General features: G+C 41.6%; 1 protein-coding gene across 1 annotated transcript in view; it reads right to left on the reverse strand.

Moving 5' to 3' along the window:
* The window catches only part of GABRA2 (gamma-aminobutyric acid type A receptor alpha2 subunit), a 117371-nt gene extending 98823 nt beyond the window's left edge, over positions 1-18548 (reverse strand). Inside the window, exons 1-3 of the mRNA XM_030192198.1 lie at positions 18510-18548; positions 17722-17829; positions 15547-15662 (exon numbers count right to left, since the gene is read on the reverse strand). Coding sequence (XP_030048058.1) covers positions 15547-15662; positions 17722-17792 — 187 coding nt within the window. The 5' untranslated portion in view covers positions 17793-17829; positions 18510-18548. The remainder of the gene's footprint in view (positions 1-15546; positions 15663-17721; positions 17830-18509) is intronic.
* Positions 18549-24286: the final 5738 nt, after the last annotated feature.

The raw sequence follows: 24286 nt of genomic DNA on the forward strand, positions 1-24286 counted from the left end.
AAAAAAGGCCTTTTTTAAGGGGCCAGTAAATGGACATATGGCAAAATAAAAACCAGTGTGTGTCCATTTTCGGCCTGAGATTTTACTGACACCCATTGACACAGCAGTAAGGTCTTATGTGTCACCGGGGTGGTAGGCATGCAGTGCGCACCTACTGCTGTTTACTGCCGGGTAAGCGCCACACGTTAGAAAATAGAAAATAATTTCTACCATGTGTTTTTGGCATGCACCAAATTCAGAATTACCACCCAGGGCACATGGTAGCTGAGTGGTAGTGCTGATTTGGCACATGCTGGATGTGCATAGGCCCTTACATGCCTTTGCAAAAGGGCCCCTTAGTGAGTTAGATGTGTATCTCATTTTCTTTTTTTGTAAATCTGTGAAATCTACTGGTTGCACCATATGCCTTTCTCAATATTTCTTCACTCTACATGTAATTAAACTCTGGAATTCATTGCCAGAGAATGTAGTAACAACAGTTAGCTTAGCAGGGTTTAAAAAAGATTTGGATAATTTCCTAAAAGTCTATAAGCCATTATTAAGATGACTTGGGGGAAAATCCACTGTTTATTTCTAGGATAAGCAGTATAAAATGTATTGTGCCATTTTGGGATCTGGCCAGGTACTTGTAACCTGGATTGGCCACTGTTAGGAACAAGATGCTGGACTTGATGGACATTCGGTCTGTCCCAGTATGGCAACACTTATGTTCTTATGCTTATTGTTCTTTTTTTTTTATTATTTGTAAAGTTTATTGAAAGCAAAATATCACAACTGCGTTATAACATGACTTAACATTACATTTCTCGTAATATTGTAACAATGCTCATCTATATTTTGTACAATTTTCCCCCCATCCCTCCTCCACCCCCCTCCCTCTCCCCTCAAACCTCCCCCCCTTCTTTTAATCCTCAGGATATCATACCAATGTCTTCTTTCCCCGTATCTCTCAGAAGTTCCTGCAATCTTGCCCATTCTTTTGCTTCAGAGTTATATCTCCCTATTCTTTTATCTGTTAATTTGTCCAGCTCTATGAGCTCTCTTAACTTTACCTTCCAATCAGTCTTTGTGGGCCCCAATTTGCTTTTCCAATGGCGTGCTATACCCGTTTTCGCTGCTGCGAGCCCTATCCGTTTAACTCTTTGTTGCCATTTTTTCCCTCTATGATTTCCCCATCCAAGTAAGCACCATTTAGATTCATGTGGGAAGGGAATCTCCAAAACTATTGATAGTTCGTTCACAATCTCTTTCCAATACTCTTGTATCTGGATACACTCCCACCATATATGATAAAATGTACCTTTCCCTTTCCCACAACGCCAGCATTCCGCAGAGGCCCCAGGGTACATTTTATTAATTTTGTCTGGTGTATAGTACCATCTACTCAGTATCTTGTAGGCATTTTCTTTGATCAACACACATATTGATGTTTTCTTAACATCCATCCCTCCTCCATTCAGCCTCGCTTAAAGTCTGACCCATGTCTTTTTCCCATGCTTCCATAAAAGCATGTTTTCTAAAATCTTGGCCCCGGAGGTGTCCATATATCTTGGAGATTCCCCTGCCTGACACATCTATTTCTCCCCATAAATTTTCGAATTTCTCATGGTCTACTGGTGGGTGTTTTGTCCATTTTTCTGATATGATGAAGTGTTTGACTTGCAAGTATGCGTATTTATCTGTCTCTTGTAAATCGTATTTCTCTTGGAGCTCTTCAAATGTCCTCATTTGACCCCATCCATAAAGTCACGAAATCTGATTAAACCTTTCTGAAACCATGTGGAGAAAACCCTCGATTCTTTCCCCGCCGGGAATCCCTCCTCCTGTGTAATCCACGCATATGAGGATCTCTGTTGTCTCCCCCTTAGTTTATTTTTTAGGGTACCCCAGAGAGTCAATAAGTGTGTTATAAACGGATTTAATGTCATTTTCCCATAACTTTGTTCTGGGATGGAGGCCCATAAAAGACCCTCCAAGTATCCCTCTTTGACAAACACTTGCTCTAATGTGGTTATGTGTGACAGATCTACCTTACACCATTCTGCTATTTGTGTGATTTGCCCTGCCCAGTAATACCATTGCAGGTTTGGCATTTCTCTCCCTCCTTCCTGTACTCTTCCCCACATTATCCTCTTGGATAACCTAGCCGGTTTCCGACCCCAAGCAAATTTCCCTAGTTCTGATTGCAATCTTGTCAACTCCCTGTTCGGTACCAGTATGGGTAATGTTTGAAACAGAAATAGAAGTCTCGGCAGGATATTCATTTTTATTACTGCTATCCGCCCCCACCACGACAACCAACCTGACCCCCATCTATTCAAATCCTTCCTCACTGAACTGAGCAGGGGTTCATAATTCCAAGCGTATAACTTCTGTAAATCTTTGGGAATTTTTATTCCTAGGTACCGGAAACCCAGTTCCGTTATTTTAAAATTGCACCTTTCCTTCAAATAGTTGCCTTCTGCTTTTGTTATCGTAATGCCCATTATTTCGGATTTGTCATAATTTACTTTAAATCCTGCTTGTCTCCCATATATTTCAAGTTCTTTAATTATGATAGGTAATGTGTGTATCGGTTGGCCCACATAAAATAGAATGTCATCTGCGAATAGTGCAATTTTATGTTCTTTTCCACCTAGTCTTATTCCCCTCACCGCACTCAGGGTTCGAATTCTCTGTGCCAGGGGTTCAATGGATAACGCAAACAGTAGGGGTGAAAGTGGGCATCCCTGGCGTGTCCCCCTTTGAATCTGAAAAATTTCGGAGTATCCCCCATTTATCTTTAATCTTGCAATCGGTGATGATTATAACCCTTTTATCCATTCTATAAATGGTATACCCATGCCCATTGCCCTCATTACCTCCCATAGGTATTCCCACTCCACTCTATCAAACGCTTTCTCGGCGTCTATTGCCAACAGCGTCAACGAATCTCCTCTTCTTTGCGCCCCCCATATAATATTCAATGTACGTCTAATATTATCAGCAACCTTTCTATTTAGTATAAATCCGGATTGGTCTGAGTGTATAAGTTGTGGCATTATACGGGCTAGGCGGTCAGCCATAACCTTTGCAAGAATTTTAACATCTATATTTAATAATGATATAGGTCTATATGATCCATAACATGTTGGGTCCCTTCCTGGTTTTGGTAATACTGTAATACCCGCTATTTTCATACTGTTAGGGAGCCCATTTCCTCCAAAATTCGCATTTCCAACTCTCACCAAAATTGGGGCTAAGTCCCTTCCAAATACTTTATAAAATTTCCCGGTGTATCCATCCAAACCCGGTGCTTTCCCTCCTTTTAGCCCCTTGATCACCTTTAATACTTCTTCCAACGTTATGGCCTTCTCCAGTTCCAATTTCTGGGTCTCCGTTACTTTGTGAAGTCCTAAATCTCTTAATTGGCTTTGTATGTCCTCTTTGGAAGCTTTTTCCCCTGCCTCATATAATTTAGAATAGTATTGCACAAAGGTTTTCCTAATATCCTTATCTTGGTATACCAGTCTGTCCCCTTGTGTTTTTAGTTTAGTTATTAAACTCCTTGTCTGTTTTTGTCTTAAACTGCGTGCCAACATGGTCCCAGCTTTGTTACTAAATTCAAAACATTTTTGTTGCATCAGGGTCCTATGGAATTCCATCCTGCTCATCTGTATTTTCCGGAGTTCCCCTCTACATTGTATTAATTCCCTGAAGGTTTTTACATCTCCATGCAGTTGATGCTGCGTTTCTAATTGTGTTAATTTTATCCTAATTGACAATTCTGTTTCCTCTCTTTTTTTTTTTTGTATGTGCCTTTTGCTATCAGATGTCCTCTAAGCACTGCCTTCAGTGCATCCCACAAATTACCCTCAGACACATCTCCCTTATCATTATTTTGGAGGTAGTCAATTATTATTGTGCGTATATCTTGACAATCTTTTTCATCTGCTATCAAAGATTCGTTTAGTCTCCACACCGTTTCCTTTCTCTCTATCTCTATTTTTCCCGCCAAAACCCATACTGGTGCGTGATCTGATGCATGTATATTTTCTATGCCTGAGTCTTTCATGTCCCCCCATAGTGATCTACTCCCCCAAATCGCATCTATCCGTGAGTATGATTTTTGGGCATGTGAATAAAAAGAGAATGTTTTTTGACCTGGGTGTTGTATCCTCCATATATCGACCAGATCTAAGTCCTTCATTAATTGGAGAAATTTCCCCCTATGTGTTCGTGTTCCCCCTTCTCTCCCCTTTGAGTGATCCAATCTAGAGGCAGTCATGTTGTAGTCCCCTCCCATAATTATCTGTCCCCTTACAAATTTACTTAGGCTTAAGCCTAGTTTCGTGAAGAATGTTCCCTGCCCCTCATTTGGTGCATATATATTGATGAATGTAATCCAGTGGTTTCCTATCCTCCCTTTAATTGCTAAGCTTCTCCCATCCTCTCCTTTATATATATCCTCTTGTACAAATCTTAAATGCTCGTTAATGTATATTGCCAACCCGCCCGTCTTCCCTCCCTTGGGATTTGCCAGCCTGGTTCCCTGCCCCAGTGTCTTATAACTGATCAAGTGTTCATCTCGTCTTTGGATGTGTGTTTCCTGAAGCATTATCACATCCCACTTCAATCTTTTTAGTTCTTTGAGAACTATACTTCTTTTCCCTGGATTATTCAGACCGTTAACATTCCAGGATCCTACCTTTATCCCCCTCCCTCCCCCCTCCCGCCCCCCTCCCCCTCTTTTCCCCTCCCCCCCAGTGGGCTCTTGATTTTGGCCCTGGACTTTTCTGGCCAGTGCTACCCTGGAGGAAGTGCATCTGCGCCAGAAAGCTGCCCCCATACATTTACATCATCATTGCCCTCCCCCTCCCCCATTTACATCTCAATATTACTCCTCACCAAGCATCATACATCATTTAACCAACCATATGACTCTCATATATCATATTACCACAGGTCCATTTAGTAGTCCTCTGGTTAACTTCTCAGTCTTTTCCTCTCATTCCCCCCTCTAAGCTGGCTTTATCCAGGGATCTGTTTTTCTTCTCTCTTCCGATTTTCTTCCATCTTTGGTTTTCCGGGGTCTGCTGTCTTTGTTGTTGTCTTTGTTCTCCTTCCTTATCCTGTGGAATGTCCGTGCAACCCATGTCTCTCAAGCTTTTCCAGGCCCCTTCCACCGTCTGAATTCGCCTCGACTTGGCACCCACGGTTACCAGAATTCCTCTTGGGTACAGCCATCTATATCTCAATCCTGCTTTTTGCAAATATAGTGTAATGTCTTTAAATTCTCTCCGTGCTTGCAGGGTTTTTTTTGCCAAATCCTGGAATATTTGTATTTTATTGTTTTCCCAGGTAATCTCTCCCATGGCCCGAGCTTTACGCCACACAGCTTCTTTGGTATTATAATCATGAAAGCAGGCTATTATGTCTCCAGGCCCCTCAGCTCTCTGTGGCCCTAAAGTCCGATGCGCTCTATCAATTCTATGTTTGTCTGAGTTGGATGAATCAGCACTTTCACTGTCCAGATCCAGAATGAATGCACAGATTGCTCTTATTACTTTTGATGCATCTTTATATGACTCCTCTTCAGGTATTCCTTTGAATCGCAGATTACATCGTCTAGACCTGTTTTCCAGGTCTTCTAGTTGCATTTCCAGAGCTTCTCTGCTTTGGTTCTCTTTTTGTATAGCTTGCTGCAGTTCTTTTACCTCCTCCTCCATGCCGTCCACTCTCTCCTCAGTTTCTGCAACTCGTTTCCCCATGTCTCTCAATTCCTCCCGCAGCTCTCCTATTGCCGCCTGTATTCCTTTTCTGGTGTTCACCATTTCTGCTTTAAGCTCCTGAAACCAGCGTGAAACATCCAGATTATCCGTCTCTGAATTTTCTTCCATCAGTTCCTCGTGCTCCGGGTCTGATTCGGAAACTCCGTCCGCCATTTTGGAACTTCGCGACGCTACTTTCGCGCCCGAGCTTCTCCCTGTTCCGGGGTTCTCTGCGGAGTATTTGAATTTAGCGAGTTTTTTCCGAGCTGCCATTGCTTCTGGTGTTTAGCTTCCTGCTTGGTGAGGATTTTCGCCGCGTTTTCGGGGCAGTGGGGACTGCTTTTCGTTCTGGCTCTTCAGAGCTCGTTTTTTAGGCAGCCATTCGGTAGCGCTGACGTCACTTCCTCCCTATGCTTATTGTTCTTATGTTTTCCTTTTTTAAAGGAGGCCTAAGGAGGAGGATTGCAACAGAACTTGTTAAGGGTTGCAATGGGTGGAGTACCTCCTTACATTGTCCACTCCTAGAATTTAATGGAGAGAGAGAGAGAAACATATATTTATGTTTGTGCCATTGGAAACTTCGAGTAGCTAAGGAGATGGGGGATCTAGGTCAGAGATTGTTGGCTGATCTTCTATTGAGAGATTAACATATAAACTTGTTGGATAGAATGCTGGAGCAGCCAGATTTTGCTGCCCGGATATAAAGGCCGCTGGACCTCAATTAAAGGGACAGTATCTTTTCTTGTTTCTTTTGTGAATGATTTTTCAGACTGCTGCATCAGGGATCCTATGGGCTGAATGAAATCAAGTAACACACCTGCAGTAAAACCCTTTAGGTTGTGAACTGTTTTGTTTGTACTACTGAGAAAAGGAATAGTCCTCCTGAGCTAGGCCTGTGTTTGAAGACCATTTGCAAAAGAACAGCAATGCAGGAACTCTATGTTATCTGTGGGCCTCTTCCTAGCTCATGGCTACAAAGTATGTACACCTTTGGTCCAGATATAGGTGCATAATTCCCACACTCTGCCATGCCTACCTTCAAGCTACATACTATCAGAAAAGTGTGTAGTTATTGAATAGCATTTAAGCACATATCTGATGTATATATGTCTATATGCTAGTGTTCTAAACATTTATGTATTTAAACATTAGCACCTACTTTATAGAATTAACCTCTACATTTCAAAGTTCATATATTTTATAAACACTGTTCCCTGTAAGCTGAGTGGGTGTTCTCCACCTATAGTTCTGCTAGTGGGGGAAGCTGTTTCAATATCACCTTTTCAACCTTTTCAATAGTGAGAGACAGCCAAGCTCTGCAGGACTCCAGGGAACCTGCCTGTCCCTAGTGATTGAAAACAAAATATTGAAGCATCACCCCCCCCCCCCCCCCCCCCCCCCCCCCCCAGTAGCAGCAATACAATCAGAGGACTCCTGCTCAGCTTACAGGGAACAGTGTAATATAAATCCATCCTTTCTGAATTTTTTTCTTTCCATGATAGGTTTAACTTGGATCTTTGGGATCATGAATTTCAACCCAGAAGGAAATCATAGATACATCTTACTCAGACCCTCAACTGTGGTACTTAGAGTAAAGCTCTGGGATGTTAAAAGTGAGTGGCTTCTTCTCATCTTACCCAAGGGAAGGATTTGCTGACTCATTGCTTACAGCATGCTTCCCTTTCTTAAAAAGTCTTACCCAGTGAATCATTTTGTTCCAAATATATCATTATTTCTTTATTTTAAAATGTATATGCTGCACAATCTTGTCATTCATGGTGGCATACACCAAAACATAGAAAGGACAATGAATATTATACAATAAACAAGGACAAATAAAATAAAATGACATAAAAGTAAAAAAAAAAAACATTAAAAGAAAATCAAAACATCTTGCCACAGATATATAAACAAAACTCCATATACTGGAGTCTCCCATTCTCTTGAAATGGGTGTGGATTAGAGCAGTGGTTTTCAACCCACCTGGCCGGTCAGGTTTTCAGGATATCCACCATGAATATGCATGAGAAGTATTTCCATTCAATGGAGGAAATGCATGTTAATACATCTCATGCATATACATGGTGGATATCCTGAAAACTCAACTGGCCAGGTGGTCCTTGAGGACTTGGTTGAAAACCGCTGGATTAGAGAATCCCCTTTTACTCACTCACAGGAAGCCTTCACAAGTGCAATTGTATACTCCTCCCAGGATTGTAGGGCTATACCAGGAGACTGGCATTCTTTCTGCAGCCATTTTCTTTTGTCGTGTCTGCTCATACACGTTGCAACACCAAACTACAATTTCAGACAGATTTAACAGAACCCTCCATACAAAACAGTGTTTCTCAGCCTATGGGATACTAGGACTCAATAGTAACCTTCACTAAATTAAGAGGACTGGATGCAGGGCAAACAGGTGAAGAAAAAGCTTCTTCCGATGCATGGGTAACTTGTTTACAGCATTTTAGAAAGACATTGAGTTAATAAAGTAATGTGGCTTCCTAAAACATTTGCACTTATTTTTTTTTTTATAATTCCCTCCTCCTCTTTCTCCTTCCCTCTTACAGCCAGCCAAAAACAACAGGAAAAACAGAAACTTTTTCATGAGTCATTAATATTGTGCATGCGATTTGCAAAGAGGGCATATTTTTTTAGAAAGAGTGCTCATTCTTCCCTGATGGTTCATGGATGTGTGAATACTGTGCACACTGTCAGGGAAGAGTGGGTTCTCTCTGCAAATAGTGTGCACTGTTTGTAAAAAGTGTATACTCTTTCAGCAGAGTGTGTGCTCTTTCCAAACAAGCACACACAAGCATGACATTGCTCCCATAATAAAAATAAACCTAGCAAAAAAAAACCTTACAAACTAAGGGGTCCTTTCACTAAGGTGTGCTAATGATTTTAGCATGTGCCAATGATTAGCATGCAATAAATGATGAGACACCCATTATATTCCTATAGGTGTGTTATCATTTAGCGTGCACTGATCATTAGCATGTGCTAATTGTGATAGCGCACCTTAGTAAAAGAACTCCTAAATTAACATTCCTGACAATGACACAGGAAACAATATGACATGAAGATTTTCAAGCTCCACACCCACAGTTTAAACTCCTTGCTCCTCCAGGAGTTGAGGTACTTATGAGCCAGAAACGAGGATGGTCTGGGTCAAGCTGAAAGATAAAAAGAGTAAGCATGGTTTGGCTAACATCCATGGCAAAGTCAAAGTCATAACAAACTGAATAACCACTTATACAGCTCATCATCACAGCTGCAGAACATATTGGACACACCAGCAAATGGCAACCCTAAATGTAACACTCACACAGTGATATCTCAATGCAGAAATACTTACCAGAGGTGGCAGGAGGACACTCTGAGAGTACGCATGGTGGTCCAAGCACTGGTTGAGAAGATCAGCTCAGGAAGAAGGGGTTGGTCTAGTGAAGGTTGGATGTGAAGGTGGGTCTGCCTAGAGTTGTGGTTATAGTGAACGCTCAGTCACCTGGTGAGCAGCAACATTGGTCGAAGCACTGGTTGAGAAGATCAGCTCAGAAAGAGGTGGTTGGTCTAGTGAAGGTTGGATGTGAAGGTGGGTCTGCCTAGAGTTGTGGTTATAGTGAACGCTCAGTCACCTGGTGAGCAGCAACATTGGTCGAAGCACTGGTTGAGAAGATCAGCTCAGAAAGAGGTGGTTGGTCTAGTGGATGTGAAGGTGGATTTGCCTAGGGTTGTGGTTATAGTGAATGCTCAGTCAGTTGGTGAGCAGCACCATTGGTCCAAGCACTGGATGAGAAGATCATCTTAGGAAGAGGGGGTTGGTCTAGTGGATGTGAAGGTGGATTTGCCTAGGGTTGTGGTTATAGTGAATGCTCAGTCAGTTGGTGAGCAGCACCATTGGTCCAAGCACTGGATGAGAAGATCAGCTCAGGAAGAGGGGGTTGGTCTAGTGGATGTGAAGGTGGAGCTGCCTAGAGTTGTGGTTATAGTGAACGCTCAGTCACCTGGTGAGCAGCACCATTGGTCGAAGCACTGGTTGAGAAGATCAGCTCAGGAACAGGGGGTTGGTCTAATGGATGTGAAGGTGGGGCTGCCTACGGTTGTGGTTATAGTGAATGCTCAGTTAGCTGGTGAGCAGCATCGTGTCATCACTATAGTTTGTACTATGGAGCAACACCACTAGAGCAGTGCAGAAGAGCTCAGATGCAGCCTCTGTTCATTTCTCAGCAGAGCTGGTGCAAGGGTGGTGACCACCCTAGTTGAATCTTCAGCCTTAACCCCCCCCCCCCCCCAATTAATCTTCAGGCCCTTCCCTGCAGCCCCCAAAGATGTTGATAACTCAACAGTCATAATCATCACACAAACATCCTATAAAAAGGCACATTAACTATGAGCTAATGGTTGTCTGAGTTTGTGTGATTGTCACAATCTATTGAACTATTTGGACTTCTCCTGCCCTAGGTGACCACCTACTCCTGCCTAATGGTTGAGCCAGCCCTATTTCTAAAAAACTAAACTAAACTAAAACAAACAAACAAACAGGTTTTATTCAAGAGCAGAAAAAGCAAGTGAAACCAATCAATCTTCAGGTTCCAGTCCTTTGTGATTGCCATGTACAACTAGATGCCTGATGTTTTGCGGATCTATAAAAAGGTTAAAGCATGACCACTAGCCGACTAGAGCTTCCTATCATATAGTTCACTTTCCTGATAGCATGATAGATGCAGTGTACAAGTTCCTGAGTCCTAACGCAAATGGCCTATATTAAGACAGAGTGAGAGTAGGTATAGTGTAGAACTCTTCAGGGCAGGCACTACAACGAAGGAATTTCATCTGTCCCTCAGAAAGGTCAATTATTCACTTCCCCCTGTCCTTCTTGTATGGTGTTCAATACTACTGTGAGTTATCAGGCTATGAAACTACTGTAAGGCTGTAAGCTCTTTGAGCAGGGATTGACCTTCTATGTTAAATTGTACAGCGCTGCGTAACCCTAGTAGCGCTTTAGAAATGTTAAGTAGTAAGTAGTAGTAGTACTGTTGAATGTTCTAAGAAAAGGTTGTGTTCATCATGGTAGGAGTCAGTGTTACATCTTTGTTTGCTGAAGAACCATTCAATTGATGATAAAAAAGACCACAATTCTGTAAAGAAAACACAGAATTCAGGGAGATGGTGTAGATCTGTATCCCTTTCAATACCACAGCACATTGGGGCTGTTTTACAAAGGCGCGTTGAAAAATGGCCTGCGGTAGTGTAGACGCATGCTTTGGGTGCACAGAATCATTTTTCAGTGCACATGTAAAAAAAATGCCTTTTTAAAATTTTTCCCCAAAAATGGACGTGCCACAAAATTTAAATTGCCATGCGCCCATTTTGGGTCTGAGACCTTACCTGCCAGCCTTTGACCTAGTGGTGAAGTCTCACATGGTAACCGGGCGGTAATGACCTACGCATGTCAAATACCACTTGGCACGCGCCCCAATACGTGCGTCTGAAAATAAAATTTATTTTTCAGACACTCGCATTAGACATGCACCAAAAATGAAATTACCACAAGAGCCACATAGTAGCTGGGTGGTAACTCCATTTTGGCGAACGTTGGGTGTGCATAGATGCTTACGCAGCTTAGTAAAAGGGCCCCATTATGCTTTGTACAATGCTACGTCTCAGTCATTTTTGTTTGCAGTAAGAGCTTCCCATTGCTTTTCTCTCCTGGTCATTCACTATGGAACTGATCTATGTAAGTTTATCTGTAGATGAAGATTGTTGGGGTTTTTTGGCAATAGTTTGGAACATGCTGACACATTAGTGCAAAACATTGACACCCTCTAATTTCAAATGTTGGTATCAGTGGTGTGATTTTCTAGCTGAAAGAGGAAAATGAGCTGTGTGTACATTATTAAAAAAAAAAAAAAAGAAGAAGAAGCTAGTACGCATCAGAGCATGGAGGAAAAGCCTACAATTCAGCATGTTTAATTGGGGTTGCTGAGATATGCGGACCTATTGGAAGCATTTTTCAAAATCAAAAGATGATTTATATCTAGGTAAAGCAGCAGGAGAAATGTTTCCAAAAATGTTGGCAAGCCCCCAAACCTAAGAAGAATCTTTTAGGGTGTATGGTCTAATGATAATTCACACTTGAAAGAGCTACAGTAAAACATGACAGTGCAACGGCAGAGGAAATATTCATCCAGATATTCAAAAAGGTTTATATGTTAAGTAGCAGCTGTTAAAGCTATAAAAAATATTAAAATTCACTAATTTTCAGCAGCACTTTACGGAGACTGCCACTGAAAATTCTTACGTCTCTAGGTAGCCAGTAATATTTGGCTGCTATTTGTATAGCTTAGTGGTTCTCAACCTACTCTTTGGGACACATCTAACTAGTCAGGTCTTCAGGATAACCTGGATGAAAATACATGAGATAGATTTGCATACAGTGGAGGTAGTGCATGCAAATGTATCTTATGCATATTGAATGTGGGTATCCTGAAAACCTGACTGGATAACTGTGCCCCAAGGACTGGATTGAGAACCCCTGTATAGCTATATAGATAAACTGTGGCCAACAAAAAAGATTTTTAATATATTAATAAAGCTATACAGGCAGTGGATGAATATTGCCAATTATCCGCATACAGGGAGATTCTATATATGGCACCTAAAAAAAAATCAGTGCTGAAATATGAACCAATTAAGCATATTCTATAATTGGTGCCTAAATTTAGGTGCCGATTATAGAATACGTTCAGTTGATATTTCAGCGTTTAAAATCTACATGCATCCATTTACACTAATGAAAACATGGGCTTTATACAATAACTAGGCACCTAAATTTTGGAATCCCCATGAAGCGCCCACTTCCCCGCCCATAATCACACCCCTTTTTCCATGTGCATTTTAGAAGTTCGGCGCATATCGCTGCAGAATAAGCTTAGCAAAATGTGCGCCTAAATTCTAATCAGTGCCAAATAGTGTTCATTACTGTTTGTTAAGTGCTGTTATCAGTGCTCATTAGCTTGTTCAGCTTGTTAAATTGTGCACATTGTTATAGAATCCACACTGATTTTGGCGCCGTTCTCTAGGCACACTATATAGAATCCGGGGGATAGTGGAAGTACTCACCATTGCATCTGCATATTCAGCACTACTGTTTCCACAAATAATGGTGCCATATTTAAACGCTGTAGCTGCTGTTTAAATAAAAATGTTGACCAAGGCATTTGAATATTAACCTAATAGTTATTTACTTTCCCTATTCAAACATGAAAATAACCTAAATTCCATGGAAAAAATAATAGCATAGAGAACAACTTTGAGAAAGACCAGTGAGATCTTTCTGAAAGACAAGTGAGACCAAATCTAAGCTAAAAGCCCACCTTTTTGATGCTGCTTTTAACTCATAACTCTTATTCACTTGTTCAGAACCCTTATTTTATCATCCTCACTTTAATATTCCCTTATCTCTTGTTTGTCCTGTTTGTCCTAATTAGATTGTAAGCTCTGTCCAGCAGGGACTGTCTCTTCATGTTCAAGTGTACAGCACTGCATACATCTAGTAGCGCCTTAGAAATAATAATAAATAGTAGTAGTAGTAGAGATTGCAGGAAAGGGAAATTCCCTGCAAAATTTCTTTTGAAAATGGTACATAAATATCTACAGATCTGCATCTGCTTTAGAACAAGCTACTACACTCCCACAGTAAGCCTTCTTTTTTTCTTTCCCTGCCTTAACTAGGCCCATTATTGCCTTACTAGTGGTAAACAAAAGGATGCATGCTGTGAGACACCACACAAAATTTCTGTTCAAATTGAGGGACCTTTTTCAAATAGCCTCATCTAACTTTTAAATCATTTTATCCTCACTAGATCTCTTTGAACATCAGATTGAAGAGCGTAATTTATTTTACATTTAGTTGCATCCAAAATCTATCCCTACCATAGCAGAACTTTAACAGATAGTCTTATGGCAGTCAAGCTATGATGACAGCAATGTTTTGCCTATTTTCTACATAGGTTTTCAATGCATTGCACTTGAAAGGTATGTCTGGAGATAAGTGGATGTAAAAGTGAACAGATGCATTATTCAAAAAAAAAAAAAAACAGCCATCATCCTTAAAACTATTCTTATATTTGTTTTCAATAACTTATAGCCATTTGTAAACAGACTTTTAAATTCAGTGGCTATAAACATATTTAGGGTTCCTTATTTCAAAGTGGCACTACTGATTAGCAGCCCGTAAGCGGCACTACTGATTAGCAGCCCGTTCAATTCCCACAGGCTTCTTCCCATTCAGTGCACACTCATCGATAGCGCCCTTATGTAAAAGGAGACCTTAGTTTTCAGAGTAACCAAAATATTTTAAAATACCCCCTAGTCTTGGACCAATCATGCGCAGGTGTATCTGATGAATATTCATATTGTGGATATCCTGATAATAAAATCTGCACATGGAATTTAAGAACAAGAGCTAAGACCTCTTCAGTTAGGTTAATTTATCTACAGGCTTATGGCTCTTACTTGGGACCCTGTTTACTAAGGTGCGTTAGCGTTTGTAGTGCATACACAAAATTAGGGCACACTGACTGTGTAGGCGCCCATAGGAATATTGTGAGCATCTACACGGCGCATGCTAAAAATGCTAACATGCCTCTAGCGTGGCTTAGTAAACAGGGCCCTTGGTTGTTCATCACCTGTTTTGTAGGGATGGGCTGTTTGCAACAACATATGAAATGTCAACAATATATCCTATGATGTTATTAAATGAAAAGAAACAGAACCCCAACCTCCCAACATATTTTCTGTTTTGTTGCTCGCCGATAATAGTGTACACCATGGGGAAAACCATCATCTATGTGCAAACTTGTGTCTGTACGTGCACCCTTTTCTGAAACAGTGAGCCCTCTTTCCACATAGTAAACTAGATTCTACATATCACACCTAAAAATTTGATGCCAAAATGAAATTCACTTATGCGTATTCTACAAAGTACGCCTTCATTTAGGCATACTTTATAGAATAAGCCTAAGGGCCCTGTTTACTAAGGTGCGCTAACTGTTTTAGCGTGTGCTAAAAATTAGCACACGCTAACATGCTAATTTTTCATGTGTGCTAAAAATGCTAGCATGCGTAAAGCATGGCTTTAGTAAACAGGGCCCTAAATTTCAACAGTTTATAAAATACGCCGAGTGCCGGTCCATGTGACTAAATTTAGTCATGGGCAGTTATGCCAAGTAAAACCTGGCGTAAATCCTGATGCCTAAATTAGGTGCAAAGTGGGTGTATTCTATAACGCACATAGATTTTAGATACATCCATGACCCGCCCATTCCACACCCCCTTTTCAACTATGCAACTTAGAATTTACATGCGCCACGTTACTCAATACACTTAGCAGGTAGTGCACGTAAATTCTAATTAATGCCAATTAGTGCTGATAATTGGTTGTTAACATCCAATTATCAGTGCTGATTAGATTGTTAACCAATTACTTATGTGCATTGTTATGGAATATGCTTCGATTTCTGTGCGGAAATCTTAGCGTGATATATAGAATCCCAGGGAGTGTGCACTATTATTGGTGAATGACAGAATGGCCAAACAAAAAATGAATAAAATGGAATTCCTGTAAATAACATGGGGAAACAGAAAACAGAAATTTTCTGGCTGCTCATCCCTACCTGGTAGCTTTGTATTAAGAAATGGACAAACAAAAATCTATGTTTCATTATGTTTTAAAAGAGGAATATGTTTACACTTAAAAAAAACCAAAAAGGAAAATCAATGTCTTTGTTACCTCCTAATCCAGGCCTAAGACGATTATCATACCCATCCAGAAGCCTGTCCAGGATTCTTGTAAAGATTGTGGTGTTAGTCTTAGCTTCATCCTCAACAGAGTCAGCCAGCACAAAGCTAAACAGATATCGTACAAATTGAAATATAATTTAGCAAACACAGTAACACTGGCTGCATATTAGGTATAATTGAGTGTAACAACTAAAATTTATAACTAACATAGTTCTATCTATACTGTCACCTTGATCCTAGTCATTCCTGAAAAACAAGTTTATAAATTCATGGTAGATCAAAGGCTCTGAATGTGTCAAAAACAATCCCCAGAAAACAAAAAGTACAATTTTAATCTGCCATATATTTTGAAGTCAGAAATCTAAAGTCATCTGTAGTGGATGTCGTACATTATCTATTACAAATTATGGAAATACATAAATAACCCACAAAGTGATACATATTATTCATAGTTTTTTCCCCATGTCAGTGCTGGGGAGAAAACTAGAGTACCCCCCCCCCCCTCAAAAAACACACACACCTGAATTCTAACCTTCTGTGGATATATCACACAGAAATATATAAGAATTTTTGGTATTATCTGAACTGTATTGACAAGCTTAAAATTCCCCTTCTCTGTCCACAATTAAGCCATCCATTGAAGTACTAAACTGTGAATCTGGTTTATTAGAAATTACTGATTTAAGAAAATAAAAATCTTATCTATTTGATGCTTTCAACCAACATATGATTTGCAAAGATTATTTCTAAATATAAAAGCAAAACTGTATGATTTACAAAATTAATCACCAAAAACAACAACACTAGGGGAATAGAGGGAATTTATTTCCATTTAAACCATTCCATCCAGTCACTTTCAAGAAGCATTCTAGCTATCTGACCTTAAATACTTTATTTAACTACCTGAAAATAGAGAAATTCTTGTCAAAAAAACAGCTCTTAATCCAAAAGGGAATGTGACCAGGACTATAAACAAATGAACTCAGAATGTAAATTATGTTCTCTTAATTCATTAAGAAACAAGATGCATATGCAGCGTCATAATATTTAAAACAGGAATAAAGTTCCTAGAAATCACCAGAATCTCTTTCTTCCCCCCTCCCCCATCAGTAGTTTCCACTTAAAAATAAGAGAATCAACAGAAGGATCTCTGTCAGAGACAACACATCAAACTCATTATGTAGGGACCAATTTCAAACATCAAAAATGTACCTGGTCTTTGAAAAACCCATATATCTTGTTAAGATTATATGGCCCATTCTGAAGCCTGTGGAAGTCAAAATTTAGATTTGCAACAAGGATCTCAAGGAACTTGTACTGCAATTCAGGAATGAACAAACAATCAAAGGACACTGTCAACTGATTCAGTGCTTAGGAGCTTTATAAACTATAACACTGTTAGATTTAAGGAAAGTACTCTTACTGTGAATTTATTAGGGATAGGCAGTCATTTAAAAATAAATATCATTCACAGTTACAAGTGTGCACTATGCACATCATTGGCAAGGGATAGTGTTCTCCCATTTCTGAGGGTGTGCATGCATGCCATCTCAGCAAAGTGTGTGCTCTGTGCAAACAGTGCACCCTCTTTATGAAAAGTAATGTGTGTATAGTGCACACTCGTAATGACATTAGTTTGACAATAAAAAAAAAAAACAGACAAGCAAACAGGAACAAGAAAAATGTTTGGGCATCTGTCCCTAGTATTCATGTTATTTCATGGAAATGGGTATACACACAAACACAATACAAGAAAAAAAAAAGACTGAATAATAAACCAAACTATTGTTTTATTGTATTAGATTGTGGAGTTGAATACTATCTCCACCTAGAGGTTTAAATCCTTAACTATCATTTGGACTAATATATTGCTAAAACGTGCATACTTAAATGATGCTTTTACTTTGGGCTATCTGTTGTGCCTTAACTTCCATGGTTCCAGCTGCCTGTTACATCTAACAAATCTGGAAACTCTTGCTAGCAATCAAGATTCCCCTTGACTTACTATGCTGCTTTTTACCTATTACAGTACTAGGCAAAAGAAACTAATCAACGGAAGGTAGGGGAATCCGTGGGCTAGCTCCAAACTATTGCTTGCAATTGGACATGAAGATCAGTGGGAATATATATGCTGGCTCCCAAAAGGAAGCAGAATCCTGCTCACCTTTCTGGCTCCCACGCCAGGAAGATGAAAAGAAGCAAGTGAACGCTGAGCAGACTCAGTTCCTTCTTCATCACTGCTTTCTGCAGCCTCACACTCACCACGCACGACCTGAGACGAAATAAATGCAATTACGTTCCCACCAAGCAGGGCCATCAACTTCTACTAAAAGGCGTTCAACTTCAAGGAGCCGGCCTAAGTTGATGTGCAACCGCTGCTCCCTGTAATTCTACAGCTGAATGCTCAGTGTTAGGAGTCAAGACTTTCACTATATGGCAGTTACATATTTAACACTACTGGATTCGTTCTGGGTGACCCTGCTGGGAAAACCACGATCCACGATCCACAATCAAAAGTGGTAGGTGAAACCAGAACAGTAGCCATCCCAGTCACAACACAGATGATTCCCACTCAATGCACTGCAACCAAAGCCTGCTCTCTGTGTGTAGCTATTCCTGCAAGAGAATCGCTCTCGGTGTCAGTAATACTGATTAAGTAGACAATTAAACGCCACCCCAAAAAAAATCCCGTTAAAGTTGAACCATTAAAACAAGATCGGTATTATTACACGTCATAATGCTTCCACCTCCCAGCATAGGATCCCGTTCTGTAGGCACCAGGGAGTGCAGATCAACCCTAATTCTGAGCGAGCTTCACCACTGTGTCCAGGGAGGGGCCATTTACACTGTCTTTGACACCCCCGATCGTTTTTCGGAATGTTGGACACCTAAAGCCTCCCAGAGCGAGGAAGTATGAATTTTCTTCCCCGGCAGTGGAACCTGTTCTCTTACCTAGCGTGGACCGCGGCGGCGGTGCTGATGAGAAAGGGATCTCGCTCGGAAGGATGGCGCTGAGGATGGGAAACTTGTGGCTGACGAGAGACTGCAGCAGCAGCAGCAGCGCGAGCAGGGACCGAGCTACAGGCGCCGGCGGGGAGGGGGGCGGAGGAAAGACGCGGGCACGCGCGCCACCACGAGAGCGTCCGGAGCTGGGGAGCGAGCGGGAGGCGGGGGCGCGCCTTGCTGCTGCAACCGCTGCCGCAGCTGTAGCAAGGGAGTCTCCTCGACGGGCAGGGAGCCAAACGGGGGAGGTGGGGGGGGGGGGGGGGGTCAGCTCTTTACCACCGGATCGACCAAAGCGTACGACGTGTTTACTGCTTCAGCCTCATTTTTGTTGTCTTACGATCTGTACGTTTCAGTGTTCATTCCCTTTCACGATGTTTCCCATTTTGACACATATATTCCAATAACCTTACACTGTATATTGTAGCTCACTTACTACGAGCTCAGTGCATACCAAATGTAAGTTTAGTGACATGCGAGGATATGATAACGCTACCCTGAATTCAGTTGCTTCATTTTCGGTTTGAATGGAAAATGGGAAGGGAAATGAATGTGAAGGTATTGACAGTATGGAATACAAAGCAACTTTCCTTGTCACGAAATTCTATCAGATCATATTCAACACATACCGTGCAGAGGGGGCTATTGCAAATGAGACAGAAAATCCAGGGCTTAATAAGGCTGTCTTTCAAGTTTTGCATTTCTTAAGTAGCTGTTTCAAGGATTTGAATACACTCGATTAAATGCTACTAATTCAGAATGCAACATTACAAGTTGGAGATTCTTTTAGTGCGACATGAGGTTTTAAAATACTTGAACTAAAATAGGGTTGTTTTTAGCCTTAAGCAACACTTTCATAGAATCGTTTCATGTATTCTAACTTAGAACTATTGAATCTAGTTCTGTTTCCACCCACGGTTTTATTCTTTGTCATTGATATTCCGTCCCTCGGCTTCCCCACTCATCGGGTGACAGAATCCAGTTGAAATTCACAGAACTGAAAAGCCTTTGCTATGGATCCAGGCAACCGAGAGGGAAAAGGTGTCATCTTTTTTGTCCAAGCTGAGTGCTTGCACTGTGTTCTCTATTTCTAATAATGTCTCAGATTCACTAAAGGCTTTGTCTTATTCCTGCTCTATCGGGAGTAAATCCTTAATGAATCAGTCCCTGGATCTCCTTCCTATTGTTTGCTAGGGTAGGATGAGCTTTACCTGTGTATTGATCTTTAAGCATCATTGTGCTTAAACTGAAGAAGAATTTTATTTTCAGTCCAAGCTTAGGTGTTAGACGGCTGTCTGCTTGACACTGTCAAATGCTGTACATGTCAGCCTAGAATCTCTTTCTGCTTTTTATCACTTTTCAAAAATGAAATGTTTTATACAGGCAGCTATTGATTTCTGTTGGGAACAATATGAGGACATTGAGAGGGATATTGATCAGCCTCTTTCTTGATGTTTGAGTTTGGAAAAATTCTCATGACACTTTACGTAAGGAGGAAAGATAATGAAAGCTTTCAGAAGTCTGCTTGTCAGGAGAAATGGGTTTCAGATAGGCCAAAACTAATCTGGCAGAACAATTCAGTTATTTCAAATCCTGTTGCTTAGATACAATTGCTACAGCATGTGAAAATGACATGAACATAGTATGTTTGAGACAAATCACATCCCTCTCCTTTACTGCATGATTCACAAAAAAAAAAGCACTCAGAATTCTCATTTGTTTTTGTAAACTTCACAAATTTCCAAACCAAGGTCTCATACTTTCATTGGTATTATTGAACGTTTTTTTTTTCCCCATTGCTGGAATGTTCAGTTGCAATGAGCCTCTCTTCCTAGTCTAGAGCCAGAACTGGTGATAAGACATGCTAATGTCCAGAGCAGAAACTGGTATAAAGAGGCCCCAGAAGCTATACCTCTTTCACCTTTATGCAGGCTTGCTGCTCCTGATAGTATGGGAGCCCAGGGCAATTGTGCTGGTTGCTCCCTTCTCCCCAACACTAGCCTTATATGGAATGCACTGTTAGGATCAGCCAGGACACCCCTCAGGAATGGTAGGGCCCTGAGCTGCCCCTGGAAGGGACTCATTGCTGAAGGTTTACCTAGGGTGTCTGATATCCTTGGGTCACCCCTGCCTCTCTCCCAGTGTGCCTGGAGGTTTTTGTTGATTCAGTTACATAGTAACATGTGGAGGGGCATAATCGAACGAAAACGTCTATCTCCATGGGCGTTTATCTCCGAGAACGGGTCCGTGAAGGGGCGGACCGAACCGTATTTTGGGAAAAAATAGACGTCCATGTTTTATTCGACAATTTGTGAGCTGGGCGTTTTTGTTTTTCAGCGATAATGGAAAATGAAAGCGCCCAGCTCAAAAACGAAAATAAATCCAAGGCATTTGTTCATGAGAGGGGCCAGGAGTCGTAGTGCACTGGTCCCCCTCACATGCCAGGACACCAACCGGGCACCCTAGGGGGCACTTTTACAAAAAAAACCAAAAAGGTAAAAGAGCTCCCAGGTGCATAGCACCCTTCCGTTGGGTGTTGAGCCCCCCAAATCCCCCTCAAAACCCACCACCCACAAGTCTACACCATTACTATAGCCCTAAGGGGTGAAGGGGGGGGCACCTACATGTGGGTACAGTGGGTTTGGGGGGCGGTGTGGAGGGCTCCCATTTACCAGCACAAGTGTAATAGGTGGGGGGGATGGGCCTGGGTCTACCTGCCTGACGTCCACTGCACCCCCTAATAACTGCTCCAGTGACCTGCATACTGCTGCCAGGGAGGTGGGTATGACATTTGAGGGTGAACATAAAAAGTTGTGAAACGGCATATTTTTTGTGGTGGGAGGGGGTTTGTGACCACTGGGGGAGTCAGGGGAGGTCATCCCCGACTCCCTCCAGTGGTCATCTGGTCATTTAGGGCACTTTTTGGGGCCCTATTCGTGGAAAAACAGGGTCCAGGAAAAGTGCCCTAAATTCTCGCTAAAAACGCATATTATTTTTCCATTATCGGCGAAAGGCGCCTATCTCTGATCGGCCGATAACCACGCCCCAGTTCCGCCTTCACCACGCCTTTGACATGCCCCCATCAACTTTGTCCACATCCGCGACGGAGTGCAGTTGAAAACGTCCAAATTCGGCTTTCGATTATACCGCTTTATTCGTTTTTGTAAGATAAACGTCTATCTCCCGATTTGGGTCGCAATATAGGCATTTTTCTTTTTCAATTATAAGCTGGATAGTAACATAGTAAATGGCAGAAAATAAAGACCAGAATGGTCCATCCAGTCTGCCCAACAAAATAAACTCATTTTACATGGTATGTGATACTTTATATGTATACCTGAGTTTGATTTGTCCTTGCCATTCTCAGGGCTCAGACCGTAGAAGTCTGCCCATCACTGTTCTTGTACTAAAAGTTCTGAAGCTAACATTGAAGCCGCTTAAAATTTACACTCCAGCCCATCCATATCTATTCAGTTATGATCAGGGCATAGACTGTAGAAGTCTGCCCAGCATTGGTTTTGCTTCCCAATTACTGACTTTGCCATCCAATCTCTGCAAAGATTCCGTAGATCCATTCCTTCTCAACAGGATTCCTTTGTGCTTATCCCACGCATGTTTGAATTCCATTACTGTTTTCATCTCAACCACATCCCGCGGGATGACATTCCACGTATCTATCACCCTTTCCATGAAAATAATTCCCGATATTACTCCTGAGCCTGCCCCCCTTCAACCCTAATTCATGTCCTCTAGTTCTACTACCTTCCCATCTCCGGAAAAGGTTTGTTTGCAGATTAATACCTTTCAAATATTTGAACATCTGTATCATGTCACCCCTGTTTCTCCTTTCCTCCGAGGTATACATGTTTAGGTTGGCAAGTCTCTCTTCTTACAGTTTGCAACACAAATCCCATACCATTTTTATAGCTTTTCTTTGCACCACTTTTATCTCCTCCTGGGCTTGCCTCCTCCCTCCTCCTAAAGGAATCCCTTTCAGACAATTTAGGGATCTGTGCACAATTTTCCTAACCTTGATTCTTTGAGCAGGGGCAAGAACAATGTTGCTCTCAAGGGGTTTATTTATACTCCCCTCACTAACACAATATACACATATACCAGGAGACAGGGTGGTGTTTTTTGGTATTACAATATCTGTGGAAAGTCTGTAATAAAAATGTTTAAATGTCTAAGGATGGCTCCCGATCAAAGAACGTATTGCTTTCAAAATCTGCACCTTGGTTCACAAAATCATCTACGGTGAAGCCCCGGGATACATGACAGACTTGATCGACCTACCAACTAGAAACACATCTGAATCAACACGAATGTACCTAAATCTGCACTACCCAAGCTGCAAAGGACTCAAATACAAATCAACCTACACATCCAGTTTTCCCTACATAAGCACACAACTGTGGAACGCATTACCAAAAACCTTGAAATCTATGTACGACCACCTAAACTTCTGAAAAACACTAAAAACCAACCTGTTTAAAAAGGCATACCCTACACACCCAACATAAATGCCTGATCTCTGCAACACAACAAAACTAAAGAACGCAATGGACATAACACAAATCTTCCATTAGACGATGCCCTAATGTGGTTGTGCCACATGAACTTTATCTTACCACAACATCACATTGTATTTGTTCACATCGGAGTCTGCAAATGCCTCTCGGTACTATGTAAGCCACATTGAGCCTACAAATAGGTGGGAAAATGTGGGATACAAATGTAATAAATAAATAAAAACTAGCATCAATCTTTAAGGAACAGAAAGGTGGGAGAGGGTAAGAGGATAAAGAGGGAGGCTCGTATGCACAAATAGTTCCTCCTTGGCCATCCAAGTAACAGTGTGCAATCATAAACATTTAGTGACAGGCAGCCAGAAAATGTTCTTTTTGTGTTGTTTCTTGTGTCTTCATGGGAACTTGCATTTTGTCCTGTTTTCTTTTCTGACAAGTTTGTCAGTTTCTGATAATAGTGTACACTCTTTGGACATCATGCACCAGTGGCGTGGTCAGACATAGTATTTTGGGTGGCCCTGAGCCCCAACTGGGTAGGCATACAATTCCCCTCCCCTGTGCTTTCCACCCCTGCCCCTGCACCAACGACCCCAAAGAATAAAACAAATATCTCCCTCCGAAAGGACACCACCTTGTAGTGGTGGAGGGGCTTCTGTGTTTCAATGACTCAGAGGGCTTTGCTGAAGGGTTACCCATATCAGACAGGCCTCTGAGGAGAAACCAGACAAAGAGTGTCCCAAACTGGGAGAGTGGTAAGATGGTGACCTGAAGTTCGTATGCCCAGCAGCCCAGCTGCCCTCTGAAGTTTTGTCTTCTTTATGTAAATTCCCTCTCTGCAATTGCACTTTCCTTAACTGAGAGGAAGGGAACAACCGGCGGTCAGCCGCTGATGGCCAGAGTTTTGTCCCCTGAGCAGCAAGTGTGGGACCGCTGCACGTTGAACTGCCCACAGATGAAAGGGTTGGTGAGTCCTTTGATTAGTGCCGGCGAAGGAGCATCGACGCTCTTGTACCTGGAAAAACAACTCCATCGCTCCCGAATTATTCAACCACCATGTCCAAACGAGTGGAGGAGTGAGTTAGAGGCATATGCTGAAACGGAGGACGTTTACAGCAGAACCCGAATTGGCGGAACCACTCCTAAACACCTCAAGAGAAATCACCTTGGAGGTTTTGGCTTCCGTGGAGGTTACATTGA

This window comes from Microcaecilia unicolor, chromosome 2, assembly GCF_901765095.1.
Source record: "Microcaecilia unicolor chromosome 2, aMicUni1.1, whole genome shotgun sequence".
In the NCBI taxonomy this organism is placed as follows: Eukaryota; Metazoa; Chordata; class Amphibia; order Gymnophiona; family Siphonopidae; genus Microcaecilia; species Microcaecilia unicolor.